The following is a 16,895-nucleotide window of genomic DNA, read 5'->3' on the forward strand; positions in this document are numbered from 1 at the left end:
TGGCCGACAATGCCCAGGAGGAAGGCCTCTGGTTTCTTAGGAAAGGTATATTTAAATACCTTTTTTAGTTCATTATAGATCTTTTCCCAGAAAGCCTTGACCTTTGGGCACGTCCACCAAAGGTGAAAGAATGTTCCCTCAGTTTCTTTACACTGGCGGCTTGACTTTTAACCGCCACTTGTTCTGCAGGAATCAGCAGATGAACTTTCTCATGCCAGGGAGCTGTGTTATTATTACCTGTTTGTGGGTTAAATCTGTGGATTAAGGAATTGGTTGGCGGAGGTTGTTGCTTAAATATTAGCAAGTCTACTAGCCACAGGCAAGCCAGTGAATGGCAAATTACAATGTAGGCTGGTAGATTTTCTCCTTCCCCCCCCCAATAGCAGAAGCACTACATGGTGTTCTTGTAAAATGCCTCAGGCACAACTGCTGGAAAGTACCATATTTTTTGCCCTATAAGACGCACCAGACCATAAGACGCACCTAGTTTTTGGAGGAGCAAAACAAGAAAAAAAAAATTCTGAATCCCAAAAGCCAGAACAGCAAAAGGGATTGCTGTGCAGCGAAAGCAGCGATCCCTCTTGCTGTTCTGGCTTCAGCGATAGCTGCGCAGCCTGCATTCTCTCCTTAAGATGCACACACATTTCCCCTTACTTTTTAGGAGGGAAAAAGTGAGTCTTATAGAGCAGAAAATACGGCACCTTAGGATTCAGGAATAGGCAATTTGCGGTCCTCCACATGTTGTCTGACTTCAACTCATACCATCCCTGGCTGGGCTGAAAGACCTTGGGATCCCACCGACATCTAGAGAGCTCAGATTTTCTGTTCCTTGGCCTCAGTATGCTTAACAAACTACAGTTGCCAAAATTCTTTTGGGGGAAACCCACAACTGTTTTTAATGGTATAATACTGCTTTAAATGTATAGTGTAGATGGAGCCCTTCAATTTTGTATTTTTTTGCACTCCATATATCTAAGAGTCACTGTCCTGTTCAGCACACACTCTGCTTCATCTGCATTGCTATGATGTTCATCCTCTGGTTAAGCATTTCTTTCTTAATAAAGCATGTTTTCATATGCACTTCAATTGCAATCCTCCAGATACATAGATCTGACATCCCATAATTTACTGCAAAAACAAGAGGAAAGGAAGTCTAGATGTACAAAATCCTGATTTTATTAGGCTCGGCGCATTTCAGTCAGAATCTACACCAGGGGCGTTGTACATTTATAAGAGATGCCTAGCTGTTGAAATAGATTGTTTTGTTTGTTTGTTTGTTTTATTATTATTCAAAGTTATAACAAAACTTATTTTCCAAAAACATATCCTTATTCCCCCCCCCCATTTTTCCTCCCCCCCTCCCAGAACCCATCACCCCACCCCACCCCCCGACTTCCCTCAGTTCCAGTCTTTGGTTTCTCCAATAATGCTATTTTCTGCATGTTACAGAGTTGTATAGATCCTCAAACTGTTTAGCTAATTATTATCAGTAGAAAAATTGTGAATGTTTATTCAAAACCAGCCAAGGAGTCCAGTTCGCTTTGTTGCGTCTTCAAATACTTTGTAAAGGGTTCCCATTCATCCTTAAAGTCACAGTTATCCTTGTCCCGTAGCTTATATGTCAATTTTGCCAGTTCTGCATAGTCCGTCAATTTTTCTTGCCATGATTCTTTAGTTGGGGTTTCTTCAGTCTTCCATCCTTGTGCTACCAGAACTCTCGTGGCCGTTGTCACATACATGAAGATGTTTTTCAACTTTTTTGGCAGGTCTTTCCCTACAATCCCCAACAAAAATGCCTCGGGTTTTTTAACAAAATAGATTGTTGATAAAGTGTGCATAAAGAGGCAAAACTGTGTAGTGAACAATAATAGTACAAACTATGGAAAGGGGCAGCAGTCGTATGAAACATGCCAGAATTGAAGTTTGATTCTGTCACTCAAAACAAACACCGCCAGCATTGCCAGAAAAATCTCCCCTCTCCTTTCCCTAAAACAAACAACCAATTCAGCTGAACTGACCCTGCAAAACAAAAACATTCTGCTCTCCAAATGTTCCATTGAAAAGTAATTCCTGAAACTAAGCCCAGAGTAGCCTCTTTATTGCTCGGTCCCCTTTATGAATGTAAGATTTAGAACTGTGTCTGAATTAGGCCATCTTAGCTGCCCCTCTCCCTTTGTAGCATTTTCCTCTTCAAAGCCACTTTTCCAAGTTTCTTGGAATTCATAGGCTTATGAGAGCTTTTAGGTGCATTTTGTCAATAGGGATAATTCTCATGTTGCAACAACACATTCGCTAATACAAGCGCACATGGGAGGTGTGTTTTATTATTATTATTATTTTAAAAAACTAATGAAAGGGTTAACTTCTTCCCTGTCTGGCTAGTTGTGTGTTTGAGGCTCGTGACCCTGTTAGGAGAACACTTGTTTCTCAATTCAGTGGCACAGTTTTGGGAGTCAGTTTACTTGCAACAAAACATTTGGAAAACACAACACTGAAAGCCTATACAGTGGACGCTCGGGTTGTGAACGTGATCCATGCGGGAGGCACGTTCGCAACCTGCAGCATTCGCAAACTGCGGCGCCATGTCTGCGCATGGGCGGGTACTTCTGGGTTTCAGCACGTCCGTAACCTGAAGTGTCTGTAACCTGAGGTATGACTGTAATGGCTTACCATGAACACATAGTTTGCTCCTCCGTGCTTTGCAAGCAGGAACAGCAACCTATGTTCCACATCCAAACCAGGGTTAGTGTTGTTGTTTTGCTCCAAACCAGGGTTTTATAAAACCAAGGTTCATTCTCCGCTTCCCAATCATTGTTTGTTTGAGAGGAACAAATCACAATTACCCCTTTTTGATATTAACACTAAACCAGGGGAAGGGAAGCAGGTGTGATTTGTGAGTTCATGGGAAACCATTAATTGGGGCTTGCCACAGTGTGTGAATGCACAGTTCTCTTGAATTGTGTGGGATTTCTTCCTCAGGAAAAAGGCACCCTATCATAATGTATGGAGTACGGGCAGCCGTTTTGAGATAATGCGTGTGTGTGTGTGTTGGATAATGAGAATGCAGTTTTAATTCTGGTATGATTTTTTATGTTTTAGCTGCCCCTTTCCGTTGTTTGTATAACTGTTGTATATCTCGTGTTTTACCTCTTTTTTCAAAGAACTTCAGTGGATATATACAGTGTGATTTACTGTTCATAGAGAGTGGGGGTGTCTTTCAATGCCCTATAGGTAAAAAAGAGAACTGGGCTTCTGCACCTTTAATTGTTGTGAAGAAGAAGGAATTGTGTCTGCTACATGATGATTAAAGTTGCAAGAGCACCCCTGCTCACTTTTGTATCTGGACACTGTAGTGCTTAACTCTTCTATTCCCTTTACCCATTGTAAGTGATTTGCTGACACAATAAATGAGACCTATCCCACCAACAGATATCCGCTGCGGCCTGCACCCCAAAAAAGCTCCAAATGCAGATGGGGACCCCTGTTTAGTTTGCATCCCCTGCCCCCATTCTTACCTTCTCATACCCCTGAAAATCATTTATTTTGTTGTATGCTTTTGGTTTTTCTAACCTTCCTTTTTTTAAAAAAAAAAATCACAGCAGCTCACATAAAATAGCAATCAGAGCCACTTAAGACCATTTAAAAGCATCCATTTAAAACATCAAACGAAAAAACCACCAGACAAAACCCCCCAAAAGTCAGCCGGGGGGAGCGTGCAGACAGCACCCGGTCTTAACAATATTAGCAATTAGCCAGCCCCCTCGAAAGCAGAAGAAATAAAAGTGTTTTTGCCCTTCTCCTAAGAGCCAGGAAGGGGCGGGGAGAGAGAGAGAGAGGTTAGCTTGGCAGGATTCCTGGGGCAGGCCTTCCTCCCCTCCCTCAAATGCATGAGTAAATGAGGGGCCTGCTGCTGGGCCTGCTCCCAACCCTTCCCCCCTCCCTGGCTCTCAATCTGATTCCACTGACTCCTCTTTCACCCAGCAGATGGTGGAATGGAATGTCCCCACTCCTCTCTCCCTGCTCCCTTTGCTGGTGGAAACTTCCTTCCCTGCCCCAGGAAAGGCGTATGCTCAGAAGGCCCCAGTACATCAGTGGCTGGAGAACACCATCTTGAGCGCAGAACGCTTTCCTAGTTGGTTCTCCATCTCTCTCTGGTGGAATGAATAGTGAGAAGCAGCCAGAGGTGGCAGTTTCTCCCTTTCGTTTGGTCCCCAAATGAAAAGCTGCCTCTGCTTTTGGGTCCCCCCCAAAACAGAGGCAGCTGGGAATAGGCTCTGTAATTGGCCCTGGTCAACAACCAGCCCCATAGGAGCAGAGGTGGCTTTTTTGACTTTGCCAACCCTCCTCTTCACTCCCGTGACCTAGAAAATGTGGGGTGCAGGCAAGATATTCCTACTTTCCCAGCTCCTAGCTGAGGGCGCTTGGTTTACTCAAGCTCCCCACACCTACCTTTTCTTCCTTCAGAACAGGATCCTTAAAACCTTGCTGGAGCGGTTCTTGCCAAACATGCTTTCCTATCACTCTCAGCAGTCCAACAATATATTCCCATAGCCTAAAACCTAAAGGCAAAGAGGGAAAAATAAGTTGAGCTAGGCCGGGATGCTGTCCAGCATTGAGTCTCCCCTTCTTTTTGACTCTCCTGTATGGCTGACCTCAAGAAAGTCCCTTTCCCATGTGCAGAGCAAAGATTTTAGCATATGAACAGGGCTGGTATCAGAACTCAGCATTGCTGGGAGCCCACTGAAGCCTATACCTCAGTTGGGTGGGCCCCACTGCCAACCCCAACTCCCAGCATCCTTGACCACTGGCCCTGCTAGCTAGGGATGATGGGAGTTGTAGTCCAAAGCCAGCTGGAGACCCAAGTTTGGGAAACCCTGCTCTAGACCTTGGGACTCTGCCCAGGCTACTCTCCTTCCGGGTTATGCTCCTTAGTGGCTGTGCTCCACTCCTGGAGTGCTTTTGCTTGGCTGGAAAGGGACCTTGAACTGTGATGATGCCTTTAACTAGCCTGGACAGAGAGACGTGTGGCTAGCACAGATCGAAGGTAGCCACCTGTTCAAAGACAGAGAGGTTGCATTTGTGGCGCCACGTCTGCTTTTTGCTCCTGGCTGTGCCCGCCACGGGTGTGTGGCCCTTGGAAGTTTGCCCACGAGGGTTTGTGGGATCCTGTGAAGCAATGAAGAAAAGGATGCTTCTGCGCATACCCAGAATGAGTGGGGGGACCTGTGGTCCTCCAGAGGTTGTTGGACTCCATTTCTCTTCAGCCCTAGCCAACTTAGCCAATGGTCAGGGTTGTGGTCCAGTAGCATCTAGAGAACCACAGGTTCCCTGCCCTCAACATAAAGGTAAAGGGACCCCTGACCATTAGGTCCAGTCGTGGCCGACTCTGGGTTTGCGGTGCTCATCTCGCTTTATTGGCGGAGGGAGTCGGCGTACAGCTTCCGGGTCATGTGGCCAGCATGACTAAGCCGCTTCTGGCGAACCAGAGCAGCGCACGGAAACGCCGTTTACCTTCCCGCCGGAGCCGTACCTATTTATCTACGTGCTTTCAAACTGCTAGGTGGGCAGGAGCTGGACTGAACAACGGGAGCTCACCCCATTGCGGGGATTCGAACCGCCGACCTTCTGATCGGCAAGCCCTAGTATTTTTACCTATTACCACAATCATCCTCCACATATTCAGGACTGAGAAGGGTGGGGGTTTGTACCCAGCATGACTTCATGCAGGCTGTAAAGCTTATACTGCTAGCCATTGCATCCTAGTACAGTGGTACCTTGGGTTACATACGCTGCAGGTTACAGACTCCGCTAACCCAGAAATAGTACCTCGGGTTAACAATTTTGCTTTGGGATGAGAACAGAAATTGTGCTCCAGTGGCATGGCGGCAGCGGGAGGCCCCTTTTAGCTAAAGTGGTGCTTCAGGTGAAGAACAGTTTCAGGTTAAGAACGGATATTCAGAACAAATTAAGTACTTAACCCGAGGTACCACTGTATTGTCTATTCTGCGTGCTTCCAGACGGGGCCTGTTTTCTGTTCTGATTCAGCCACACGCCGGTAAATTCAGGTTGTGCAGTTCAAGCTGAGTTGGAGGACTCTTGCACAGCAAACCTTCTTCCCCTAAGATTTGGATCTTTTGCGATAAGGAAAGTGATGAAGAACCCACACTGGGAAGTTTGGGGGGAGCGATTGCATTGTTGCAACAGTACCTCGCAGATTCGGAACGAATGCTCTCGAAAAGCCAAAGTCGCCTGATGTCCCTACTCAAAAGAAACCTTTGCTAAACCTGGGAAGTTCCCCAGCGGGCTGGCTGTGGTTCTTCAAGGCCTCCTGGCAGAGATCCTTTTCAGCTGTGGATTCAGGAGTTGGAACTGGGGACTCGCTGCCTCCAAAAACACGTGCTCCCTTGCTTGGTTACGGGTCACCCTGTCCCTCTAAAAGGTAGCCACCCACTGCCCCGTGTTCTGTTCTGTAAAAGGGCAAGCTGCTTCGCAGGGCGAAACGAAGGAAGTAACTCATGCCCGGTTCCGGTTCCCGAGCAGCAAGGGTCGTGATGGGCCTGGCCCTGCTCACAGGACAGAGGCAGCGTGTGGCCGGCCGGCGTGCTGCCTTGGCCGGCTCAGATTTGCGTCTGTGTGGATGCTGCGCGGGCAGCAGAGAGTTAATCTGGCGTAACTAGGCCAGCCCTCCAGTCCGCGCCTGCCAGGACCTTGTTTTGCCATATCTGGGCAGTACGCCAAGTTCCTTCTGGCCGCTGTATAAAGTTGACGTAGTCAGAGCGAAAAGCCTCTGCTGAACAAATGCGCCCCCTTCCCCTCCGGAAAACTGGGAGCAAGCTGGGGGGGGGGGAGAGAGAATGTCATTGGGGAGGGGGCAGAACTCCCATTGGCTGGCTGGCGGTTTACCTGTCCAGCACAGAAATCAAGTGACCTGCTGTCTAAGGTGGAGAGACTTCTCCTGATCTGGAACGAAAAGGCTAAAAGGCATCTGCGGGGAGAGGACACCAGGTTTTGCCACCCACTCGTGGCCTTGGCTGTTTGAGGATAAGAGTGTATATAAGGACACAAGGCATCTCTGGGCTGTATCATAGAGGGAGTGCTTGTCCGTACCTTATTTCCAGAGAGGCAGCCATGTTAGTCTCTTGCAGCAAAGTCTCTTGGAGTCTCGCAGCACCTTAAGGACTTAGGCCCCACCTGCACTATATATTTAAAGCCATATCCTATGGCACGACAACGTTTCATTTCGTTTTTTAAATTTATTTGCTGGATTTACATGACACTCTTCAAAAAGATCTCAGGGTGGTTCACAAGACAAAAACATGAGATAAGAGCACAACCAGGGGTGCAAATGTGAACAAAATATTGGGGGGCCCAGGTAAGCCCCACCCTGCATAATGGATCACATAACCCTAACCCTTTGGAATGGCCATCCACTTTAGGGGTCCCTGGACCCCTAAAATATTGTATTGGGGGGAAAGAGTTGGCTCCTATGAGCACAACCATAAGGGGCCAAAGATAAACCAGAACATATGAGAAATTATGGGATTTCAACATTGACAAAGCAGTGTGGCTGCCCCCCCCCCCAACTTTGGCAGACACACACAGTCTTCAATGTGGGATCACGTGTCACAACACTGATAGCTTCATGGGCGCAAATAATCATGGACCCGTAATAAAAATTATGTCCAGAGAAGACACAGAGCTACAATTGCAGAGTTGGTTTAACAATCAGTCCCTCTTTGCAGGGAGCTGTAGCAATTGTAACTCTGTAAGGGAAAGAGGGGGACGCGAGTGGCACTGTGGGTTAAACCACAGAACCTAGGACTCGCCGACCAGAAGGCCGCGGTTCGAATCCCTGCAATGGGGTGAGCTCCCGTTGCTCGGTCCCTGCTCCTGCCAACCTAGCAGGTCAAAAGTACGCCAAAGTGCAAGTAGATAAATAGGTACCGCTCCAGTGGGAAGGTAAACGGCATTTCCGTGCGCTGCTCTGGTTCGCCAGAAGTGGCTTTGTCATGCTGGCCACATGACCTGGAAGCTGTACGCCGGCTCCCTTGGCCAATAAAGCGAGATGAGCACCGCAACCCTAGAGTCAGCCATGACTGGACCTAATGGTTAGGAGTCCCTTTACCTTTAAGGGAAAGAGGGGCCTCCTAACAATTCTCAGCACTCTTTGGGGGACATCATGACTGTTTAAGTACCATAGTACTTTAAATATATGGTGTGGATGTAGCCTCCAACTAAGGCAGTGTTTCTCAAACTTGGGTCTCCAGCTGTTGTTGGACAACAACTCCCATCATCCCTGACCTCTGGTTCTGCTAGCTAGGGATGCTGGGGGACCTAAGCTTGAGAAACACTGAACTAAGAGGTAAACTTGGACTCACATGAAACACGCTGAATGACCTAGGAACAATCTCTCTCTTTCCCTCTCTGCTGGGCAGAGCTATAGGACATCCTGGTGGGTTGCTTTTGGAAGCAGCTGGCGGTGCCTTGTGTATATGTCACTGTATGAAGGGCAGATTGTCTGCCTTGTGAAGAGAAGGTCCCAGGTTCTGTCCCTAGCATCTCTAGGAAGCTGCCTGGTCAATGTAGATAATTCTAAACTAGATGGACCAATGTTCTGACTCAGCATGAGGCAGCTTCCTCTGTCCCTGTGTGTGTTTTGCTTCTTGAAAGACCAAGGACTGAGACGTAAAGTAGATTTCATGTGGAACATCAACCTGATCTAAGTCTCCGTGCTAGGCTTTCCTCACTAGTTCTTCAGGCAAGACAAGCTCAATTGCCTCGAGGAACACCTTTTGATTTATTACTGTGGGTCAGCTTGCCCTGACCTGAGAGCGTTCCAGCCACCAAGCTTAGCCCGATTCCAGTTGCATGCTGTCTGGGAGAACATGGTTTTAATCTCTCTCTTTCTCTGTTTCTCAATAGCCCAACTAGAGCCGTGACACTGAAGAGGCTACTTGCTCCTCGCATTGGTGTTGCCTTGGAAGATCCTGCTCCCATCCCTGTCGCCTTTCTGTAGCCAATGAATTCAATGAACCCAATGAAACCATCGCTCCCGCCCACCCCACATGGGTACGTATGGTCAAGCTGGCCACACACATCTGTATTCCTTCATCCACCTCTCTCTCTGTCTTACCCTTGGGAATAAACTGAGCCGGGTGTATTCTGCACAACAAAGAGGCATCAGAAATGGATAGGTGATTGAGATGCTATGTATCTTAGACACGGAGCCCCGACTTTGCATGGAGAAAGTCTCGTGATTTCAACCCTTGATATCTGGAAGTGAAAACAATAGCCCTTCCCTGCGGTTTGCCCTCTGGCAATTGGAATTTTGAAGATACGCGGCACCTGAACATGGAGGTTCACTTTACCTAACATAATGCACATCCATTGATGTTGCAGCTGTTGAGCGATCAACAGGCACACGTGCATCCACTCTTGTATCCCCCCTCCTGCGTAAGCACCAGTCCTGTGTTTTCTTGCTCTGCTTTGGGCCGCTTACCCACTCTTCCTGTGGTCCAGCAATCCCCACCTGCCTCCTGCCAGGCTTTTCTGCCACTTCCCCAAAGGCTCCTAATTAAAATGTTGTGCGTTGTTTGTTGCTTTTCCTAGTGATGGTTCATATGCCTACGAGTCAGTTCCTTGGCAACAGAATACCAATCAGCCCGCAGGATCTCTCTCAGTGGTAACCACGGTCTGGGGAGTCAGCAACACGTCCCAGAGTCAGGTAGGTACCTTCCGCATTCTTCCAAAATGATGGGGTGGGGCAGGGAAGTGGGGTGTCTAGGCTGCGTGTTTTCGGCCATCTTGGTAATCAGTCCCTAAAATGGGCGAGGAACCTTTTTTTTTACCCTACTCCAAGGACTGCATTCCCTTCCAGGAAAACTTCTTGGGGGGCCACATGGGAGGGCAGAAGCTAAAGTGGCCAGGGCAATGAATGGAGATTTCCCCTTTTGTAGGCTCCATTCAGATAAGCAAGTGTCCTTATCAGAGTTGAAGGGTGCATTCCATCCAGGCCAAAGAGGGGTGTCCTGGGGAGAGGAGGTGTGGTCTGGGGAGAGTCTCAAGGGCCAGACAGAGAGGCCTGGAGGGCCAGAGTTTCCCCAGCCTTGCCCTACAAGACCATACTGCCGTCCAAACTGCCTAGTTAAACCTATTATTATTATTATTATTATTATTATTATTATTATTATTATTATTATTATACCGCCCTATACCTGGAGGTCACAGGGCAGTTCACAGAACAAAATAAAAATAATAAACCACAAAATATATAATCAAAATAAAAACCTCTGCACCTTTAACCACATCTATTTTATGCTGCTTTTATAATTAAGTGTTTTAAAGTGTATTAAATTTGTTGTTAGCCACCCTGAGCCCGGTTTTTGAACCAGGAAGGGTGGGGTATAAATAAAATATTATTATTATTATTATTATTATTATTATTATTATTATTATTATTATTTCCTCACTTGGGCTCTTCAACCTCTGCAGGTTTTCGGAAACCCCATGGGCCCTGGGGGGAACACCTCTGGCAACCCCATGATGCCCAGCGTGGCCAGCAGCGGCTCTGGAATGAACTCGCCTCAGTTCATGGGACAGCAGCCTTTCCCAGAGGGATCTACCAACAAGGGCTACGTGCAGCCGGGGATGTACAGTCGCAACACTTACCCCGGAGGTCCGGGCTTCACCACAAGGTAGGCTCTGGACCAGCAGATCAACCTTGGTCCATTGTGTACTGCCTGCCTGCCTGCCTGCCTGGGTCGCAGCAGGCATCAGCTTAGGTCAGAAGAACGAAAGCACTTCTGCACGCAGCACGTTGTTAAACTGTGGAACTCATTCCCACAAGATGTGGTGCTGGCCGCAAACTTGGGTGGCTTAGAGGATTAGAGAGATCCATGGAAGATAAAACTATTGTGGCTTCTAGCATGCCTCTGAACATCAGTTGAACAGCGCTGAAGAGTGTGCAATTTCATTCAGATTCTGCTTATGGGATTCCCAAAAGTGTGCCTTTGGCCTGATGCAGACGTTCTTTTTATGTAGAAGTCATTCTCCCCAGTGTGAGAAGAAAGAAGGGGTGCCTCTTTAAAGACAGGGCTTGCCATCTGGAATTTTTAATGTGCTTTTATTGAAGTTAGTCGTCTTATTTAATTGGGGGCACCATTTTAGCAAATTATGGGCGCAGTCCTATACTTGATTTCCTGGTTCTAAGCCTCATTGCACTCCAGGGAACTTGGCCTTTAGCCAACGCCTGTAAGATGGTGCTGCGAAAGTCTTTCTAAGCGTAGTCCTGTACACAAAATTGCTAGGGAGCGTTGAGTCCTGTTGGATGCAGTGGGACTTAATTTCTGAATAAACATGCACAGAATTGCTTTGTTAATCGGTTTGTGAAACTGATTAAACATTGCAGCCCTGATTATTATTGGTAGGTGTGGGGCCAAGGAGGACCTCACTCAACCTACCCCCCCTTCCCAAAAAAAGCATTTGTCAGAAGGGTGGCTTGCTTGAGCCATCTAGAAATACTCTCTGTTTGATTTGTGTATTTTGAATTTCTAACCTACCTATTCACAAGAAATCCGATGAATAAAATGCTCATCCAGAATATTACATATTACATTGAATATAACAGCCCCCAGGCCTGCTTAACCCCAGCTGTTTAATTTTTCTCCTAAACAAGGAGGTCTCACAGTGCTTCTGGAAAACTGTTTAAACCATTAGGAATTTGGTGGGTCTGTTCCAATTAGTTTCACAACCGTGGTTCAGTCACCAAGAATGTATCTCAATATACAATCTTGCAGTACAAATCTGTTGTATTGCGTATGCTCTGAAGTGTTTTTTTTTTTTTTTTTTTTTTTACAGTCAACCAATCTATATATTTCATGAAATAAATAAATACATAGTCAGATCTGAGGCTGTTCCGGATGCATTTTGAAGATCTGATTTTTGCAGATGATGTTTGCAGGCATCACTTGACCCAGCAAGTTCCGGATGATACATTTTTTTAAAAGCCTGCTTTTCTCCAGCCTACGTTTATATAGCAAATTCACAATAGAAAGGGGAGAGCAATGGCTGCTGATAGGAAGACGATGCTCCTGTTTTGTTGGTGTGTGACTCCTTCAGAACACACTGATTATCTCCACCCTCCCCTTTCTGTTCTTCCTGGGGGTAGAAGGGAGTTTGCTTGTTTCTTTGGAATCCTAAAACAGAAGGGGATTTTTTTTTTAAAGGGGGGGGGGGAATCCTTCTTTAAGGACACAGGGAAGCTGCCATATGTTGAATCAGAACATTAATCCATCTAGTTCAGTATTGGCTACACTGACTGGCAGCAGTGCCCCCCAGCACTAATGGAAAAGTATCAGGGATTGGACTTGGGAGCTTCTGCTTGCAAAGCAGTCGGTCTGCCTCCGTGGCGCTTTCCCTTGTAGCAACCTCTTAACATGTGAATCAACGCTCTGCGTGGTGGGAGAACAAGACGCTCAGTGGGTGCGTGGGGAGTTGAGCTGTCAGACGCCTGTCACTTGCTGCGTAGTCATCCCATTCCCCCTGTCGCTGCCACTGAGCGTGTGGGGGAAAGGGCATGAGCGTGTGACTAAGCATGGTTTGCCAGCTCATGGTTGCCAGCTCATGGTCACCAGGCCTGGTTTCCCAATCACCAAGACACATCGCTCTTCTAGCATCATCCGACTCCAGCTGGGCTTCCCTATACACTCCAGAAGGACCGTGGTGTTACTGCTTTCCCTGATGTAAGAGGCCAAGTGGAAGTCATAATTCATCAGGGATCCATCGGTTGGCAGGGCAGTCTCCTTAAGGAAAGAAGGGCAGTGGTAGCTGGTGCCCATTGCTGCAGAAAGCGGGAAGCCCCATCGTTCAGCCCGGACACTGAGGTCCAGCTCCGAGGGCCTTCTGGCGGTTCCCTCACTGCGAGAAGTCAGGTTACAGGGAACCAGGCAGAGGGCCTTCTTGGTAGTGGCACCCGCCCTGTGGAACACCTTCCCACCAGATGTCAAGGAAATAAACAACTATCTGACTTTTAGAAGACATCTGAAGGCAGCCCTGTTTAGGGAAGTTTTTAATGTTTGGTGTTTGATAGTGTATTTAATATTCTGTTGGGAACTGCCCAGAGTGGCTGGGGAAACCCAGCCAGATGGGCGGGGTATAAATAATAAATTATTATTATTAATGCCCTTCAGAACCAACTCATTCTAGTTTTGTCCCCATCCATCTCCCTTCTGAGTTCTGCAAGAGGTCTTGGAGACAAAGCTGACAAGTTGTGGACTGGTTGTAAGTAGGAGGGTGGGCTGGCTAAGGGCAGGTCAAACTTGATGGGGCAGTGCCCCCGTTTCCTCTAATGAACCAGCCTCCACTGGAGAAAGAAGTAGGAGAGTCGCCTTCTGCCCATCCTGTTCCACAGGAGGCTCTCTGGATCTAACCCTTTGCTTTCTTAAAAAAGATTCCGAGGACATCCCTCTTTTCCCACTTCGAATACCAGGTTCTTCTGCCAATGGAGTAGATGTGAGTTGCCTGGTCTGTGAGACGCCTCTTTTTCTTTTCCAGTTATGCAGGCAGCCCAAACGGCCCGGGGGGAATGGGCATTCCTTCACACACTGGGCGACCCCCTGCAGACTTCACCCAAGCAGCCGCCGCCGCCGCTGTTGCAGCCGCCGCTGCCACGGCCACAGCCACGGCCACCGCCACTGTGGCCGCCCTGCAAGAGAAGCAAAGCCAGGAACTCAGCCAGTATGGAGCGGTAAGATGCAGGCGGCGCGATTTCAGCACTTGATAATTCCCGGGGGTTTTCGAGGGTGAAGAGCGGAGCTCACAGAATGTAACTTGCAGCCGGGGAAATAGCGTGAAGCCAAAGGAGTACCATCTGTTGCAATGCTATAATGAAAGGCCAATGGCCTTGAATTTGCTCAGAGTGAAGTGGCACCTTCCCAGAGGGTGAGGGTGATCTTTCTCTCTCTCTCGAAATAAGTTTTATTTGGTTTTACAAATATAGAATTATAACAGTACAAAGCACATATCCATATTTAGAGATTTCTAGACTTCCCACCTTCGCCTCCATGGTCCAGCCAACCTTTTCTGCTGCATATTGTTCTATAATCCATATTGTATATCACTCCATTTTGTCCATAGTACCTGCAGCACTACAAGTGTTACTGCAATCCTGCTAATGTTTCCATCTGCTTACAGTGGTCTCCCAGACAAATTATAAATTTCCCCCATTCTTTATTAAAGTTTTGGTTTTCTTGGTCTTTCTCCACCTGTGAGTCAGTTGCAGCTGTAGCAGGAAATGGTGCCCTGCTTTGGGTGGCAGATCAGGATTGCACCTTAATGGGTGATCAAAGAGATTGCATCCCCTATGAACTTCAGATGAATATACAGAGTGGCCTAATGCTGACCTGGTTCACAGGATCTAATCATGGTTTAATAAGCCACGAAATGCACAAGCTTCATGTCTTTGGTTGCAGCCCCTTCACTTTTTCCTTTTTTGCGAACAGGGGAACAAGCCAGGAAGGTGCACTTAACCATAGCTTCCTGTTCTGTGCAAACCAGGAAACTATGGTTAATGGCTTCCAAACAAGCCAAGATTCATCAACCAGCTTTAAAAATTAAGATTTTCCTGCTTTGTTGTTTGCCACCCTGGGCTCCTTTGGGAGGAAGGGCAGAATAGAAATAATAATTGTATTATAATAATAATAATTTTAAACCTTAACCATTGTTTCCTGGTTTGTGGAGAGCAGGAAACTATGGTTAGCTTTGCCTTCCTGGCTTGTTTTTCTGCTCGCTGAAAGGGAGGAGCAAAGTGGGAGAAGGGGGGGAGGTTGCACGCAGCTTGTGCCATGATTTCATTGTGTGAAAACAGCCATTGAGTCAGACAGTTGGTCCCTCCAGCCCAGTATCTACGATGACTGCCAGGATCTCAGGTGAAGAAAGATTTCCCATCACCTGTCCTCTACTTTTTTATTAAAAAAAGATGCCGGGGATTGATGCCAGGGTGGAGAGGAGGCTTGGCTGTGGCAGGTGCTTTGGAACAGTGATGTGACGTAGTCATTAGTGTTAGACTCAGACATGGGAGACCAGGGCTCAATTGCTGGCTCAGCTATGAAGCTTACAAGGTGGCCTTGGGCCATAGGCTTGTTGTGAAGATCAACTTGGGCAAGAGAGCATGTACACCACATTGCGCTCTTTGGAGACAGGATGTAAATAAAATAATAAACGCATATTCATTGTTAGGTACCAGCACTGGCCATCTGTTGAGGTGCGCTGTATTCTCTCATCCCTTGCTTCCACACAGGGCTTGGTTTCCTAACACATTGTGCTAACTCTTTCTTTCTTTCTTTCTTTCTTTCTTTCTTTCTTTCTTTCTTTCTTTCTTTCTTTCTTTTTCTTCTTTCATTTTTTTCCCTCGAAGATGGGAGCTGGACAGCCCTTCAACAACCAGTTTCTTCCTCACTCGGGGCCGCGAGGGCCATCCGTGCCCCCCGGGATGAATCCTGCCAACATGGGCGGCGTGATGGGTGCTTCTGGGATGTCTCCCATGAGCATGAACGCAGCGAGGGCGCCTGCCATGAGCGCCCTGTATGGCAGCCAGCGGATGCCCCAGCATGGCTACCCTGGTCCCCCGCAAGGCCAACCGATCCCCAGGCAAAGCGTCAAGAGGACGTATTCCAATGAGGTGAGGTCAGGGTGGGGGAGTAGGTAAATAGGTACCGCTGCAGCGGGAAGGTAAATGGCGTTTCCGTGAGCTCCGGCACTCGTCACGGTGTCCCGTTGTGCCAGAAGCGGTTTCGTCATGCTGGCCACATGACCCGGAAAGCTGTCTGCGGACAAACGCCGGCCCCCTCTGCCTGAAAGCGAGATGAGCGCCGCAGCCCTAGAGTTGCCATTGACTGGACATATCCGTCCAGGGGTCCTTTACCTTTAGGTGGTCTGACTCCATATAATGGAGCTTCCTATCTTCCTAACTTAACTTATTGGTGGAAATTGTAAGGAAGCCAGTTTGGGCTAATTATTAGGAGGCACTGCATACCAGGCTGCTGCCCATGCTTGCTGTGTCCCGTCAAATCGATTAATGCGTGCTCATGTTAAAAACATGGCAATAGACAGCAATACCACCCACCAGCAGTGTTGGTAGCACTTTCAGCCGCTGCTGCCATGACCACCTGGCTGTTTTCTGCTATAAGGTACTTCCTCATATAAGGAAATGAGCCCTGAGTGCTCACTGGAAGGACAGATCCTGAAGCTTAGACTCCAATACTTTGGCCATCTCATGAGAAGAGAAGACTCCCTGGAAAAGAACCTGATGTTGGGAAAGATGGAGGGCACAAGGAGAAGGGGACGACAGAGGACGAGATGGTTGGACAGTGTTCTTGAAGCTACCAGCATGAGTTTGACCAAACTGCAGGAGGCAGTGAAAGACAGGAGTGCCTGGCGTGCTCTGGTCTATGGGGTCACGAAGAGTCGGACATGACTAAACGACTAAACAACAACAACAACAACTTCCTCATATGCCTACCTAAGGTCCTATCTGCACCAGCTCATTAGCCTATAATGGCCCTGGGTAGCATCCTTTTCCCCCCATGCAAGTTACAACCTTATCAAAAAAGAGCCTCCGCTATTCCTAGGATGGTTTGGGTTAAATGTCTGTGTTCCTTTTCATCCTGTGTGTAGCTCCCTCCTCTCCTGTTTTATTAGCGGAGTCTTTGTCCTTAAAAAAGAGGAAACAAATAGAAAGAAATTAGGTTGATTTGTACATGCCTACCCATTCACCACAACTCATTCTGCTCAATTTGTTTTTAGGTGGGAGGGAAAATGTCTGTAACATTTACGACTTTGCCTTTCTATTTCACAACTCCATGGAGACATCGTAGGGCTGCTTCCATTCCTCCCTGTTT

At 47.5% G+C, this 16,895-nt stretch overlaps 1 protein-coding gene across 1 annotated transcript in view; it reads left to right on the top strand.

Annotated features, from left to right (window-relative positions):
* Positions 1-16,895, top strand: part of ZMIZ2 (zinc finger MIZ-type containing 2) — a 108,503-nt gene that overhangs the window by 64,819 nt on the left and 26,789 nt on the right. Inside the window, exons 2-6 of the mRNA XM_081843279.1 lie at positions 8,923-9,069; positions 9,610-9,724; positions 10,492-10,694; positions 13,552-13,744; positions 15,413-15,676. Coding sequence (XP_081699405.1) covers positions 9,020-9,069; positions 9,610-9,724; positions 10,492-10,694; positions 13,552-13,744; positions 15,413-15,676 — 825 coding nt within the window. The 5' untranslated portion in view covers positions 8,923-9,019. The remainder of the gene's footprint in view (positions 1-8,922; positions 9,070-9,609; positions 9,725-10,491; positions 10,695-13,551; positions 13,745-15,412; positions 15,677-16,895) is intronic.

This window comes from Podarcis erhardii, assembly GCF_964252035.2.
Source record: "Podarcis erhardii genome assembly, chromosome: 16".
NCBI lineage: Eukaryota > Metazoa > Chordata > Lepidosauria > Squamata > Lacertidae > Podarcis > Podarcis erhardii.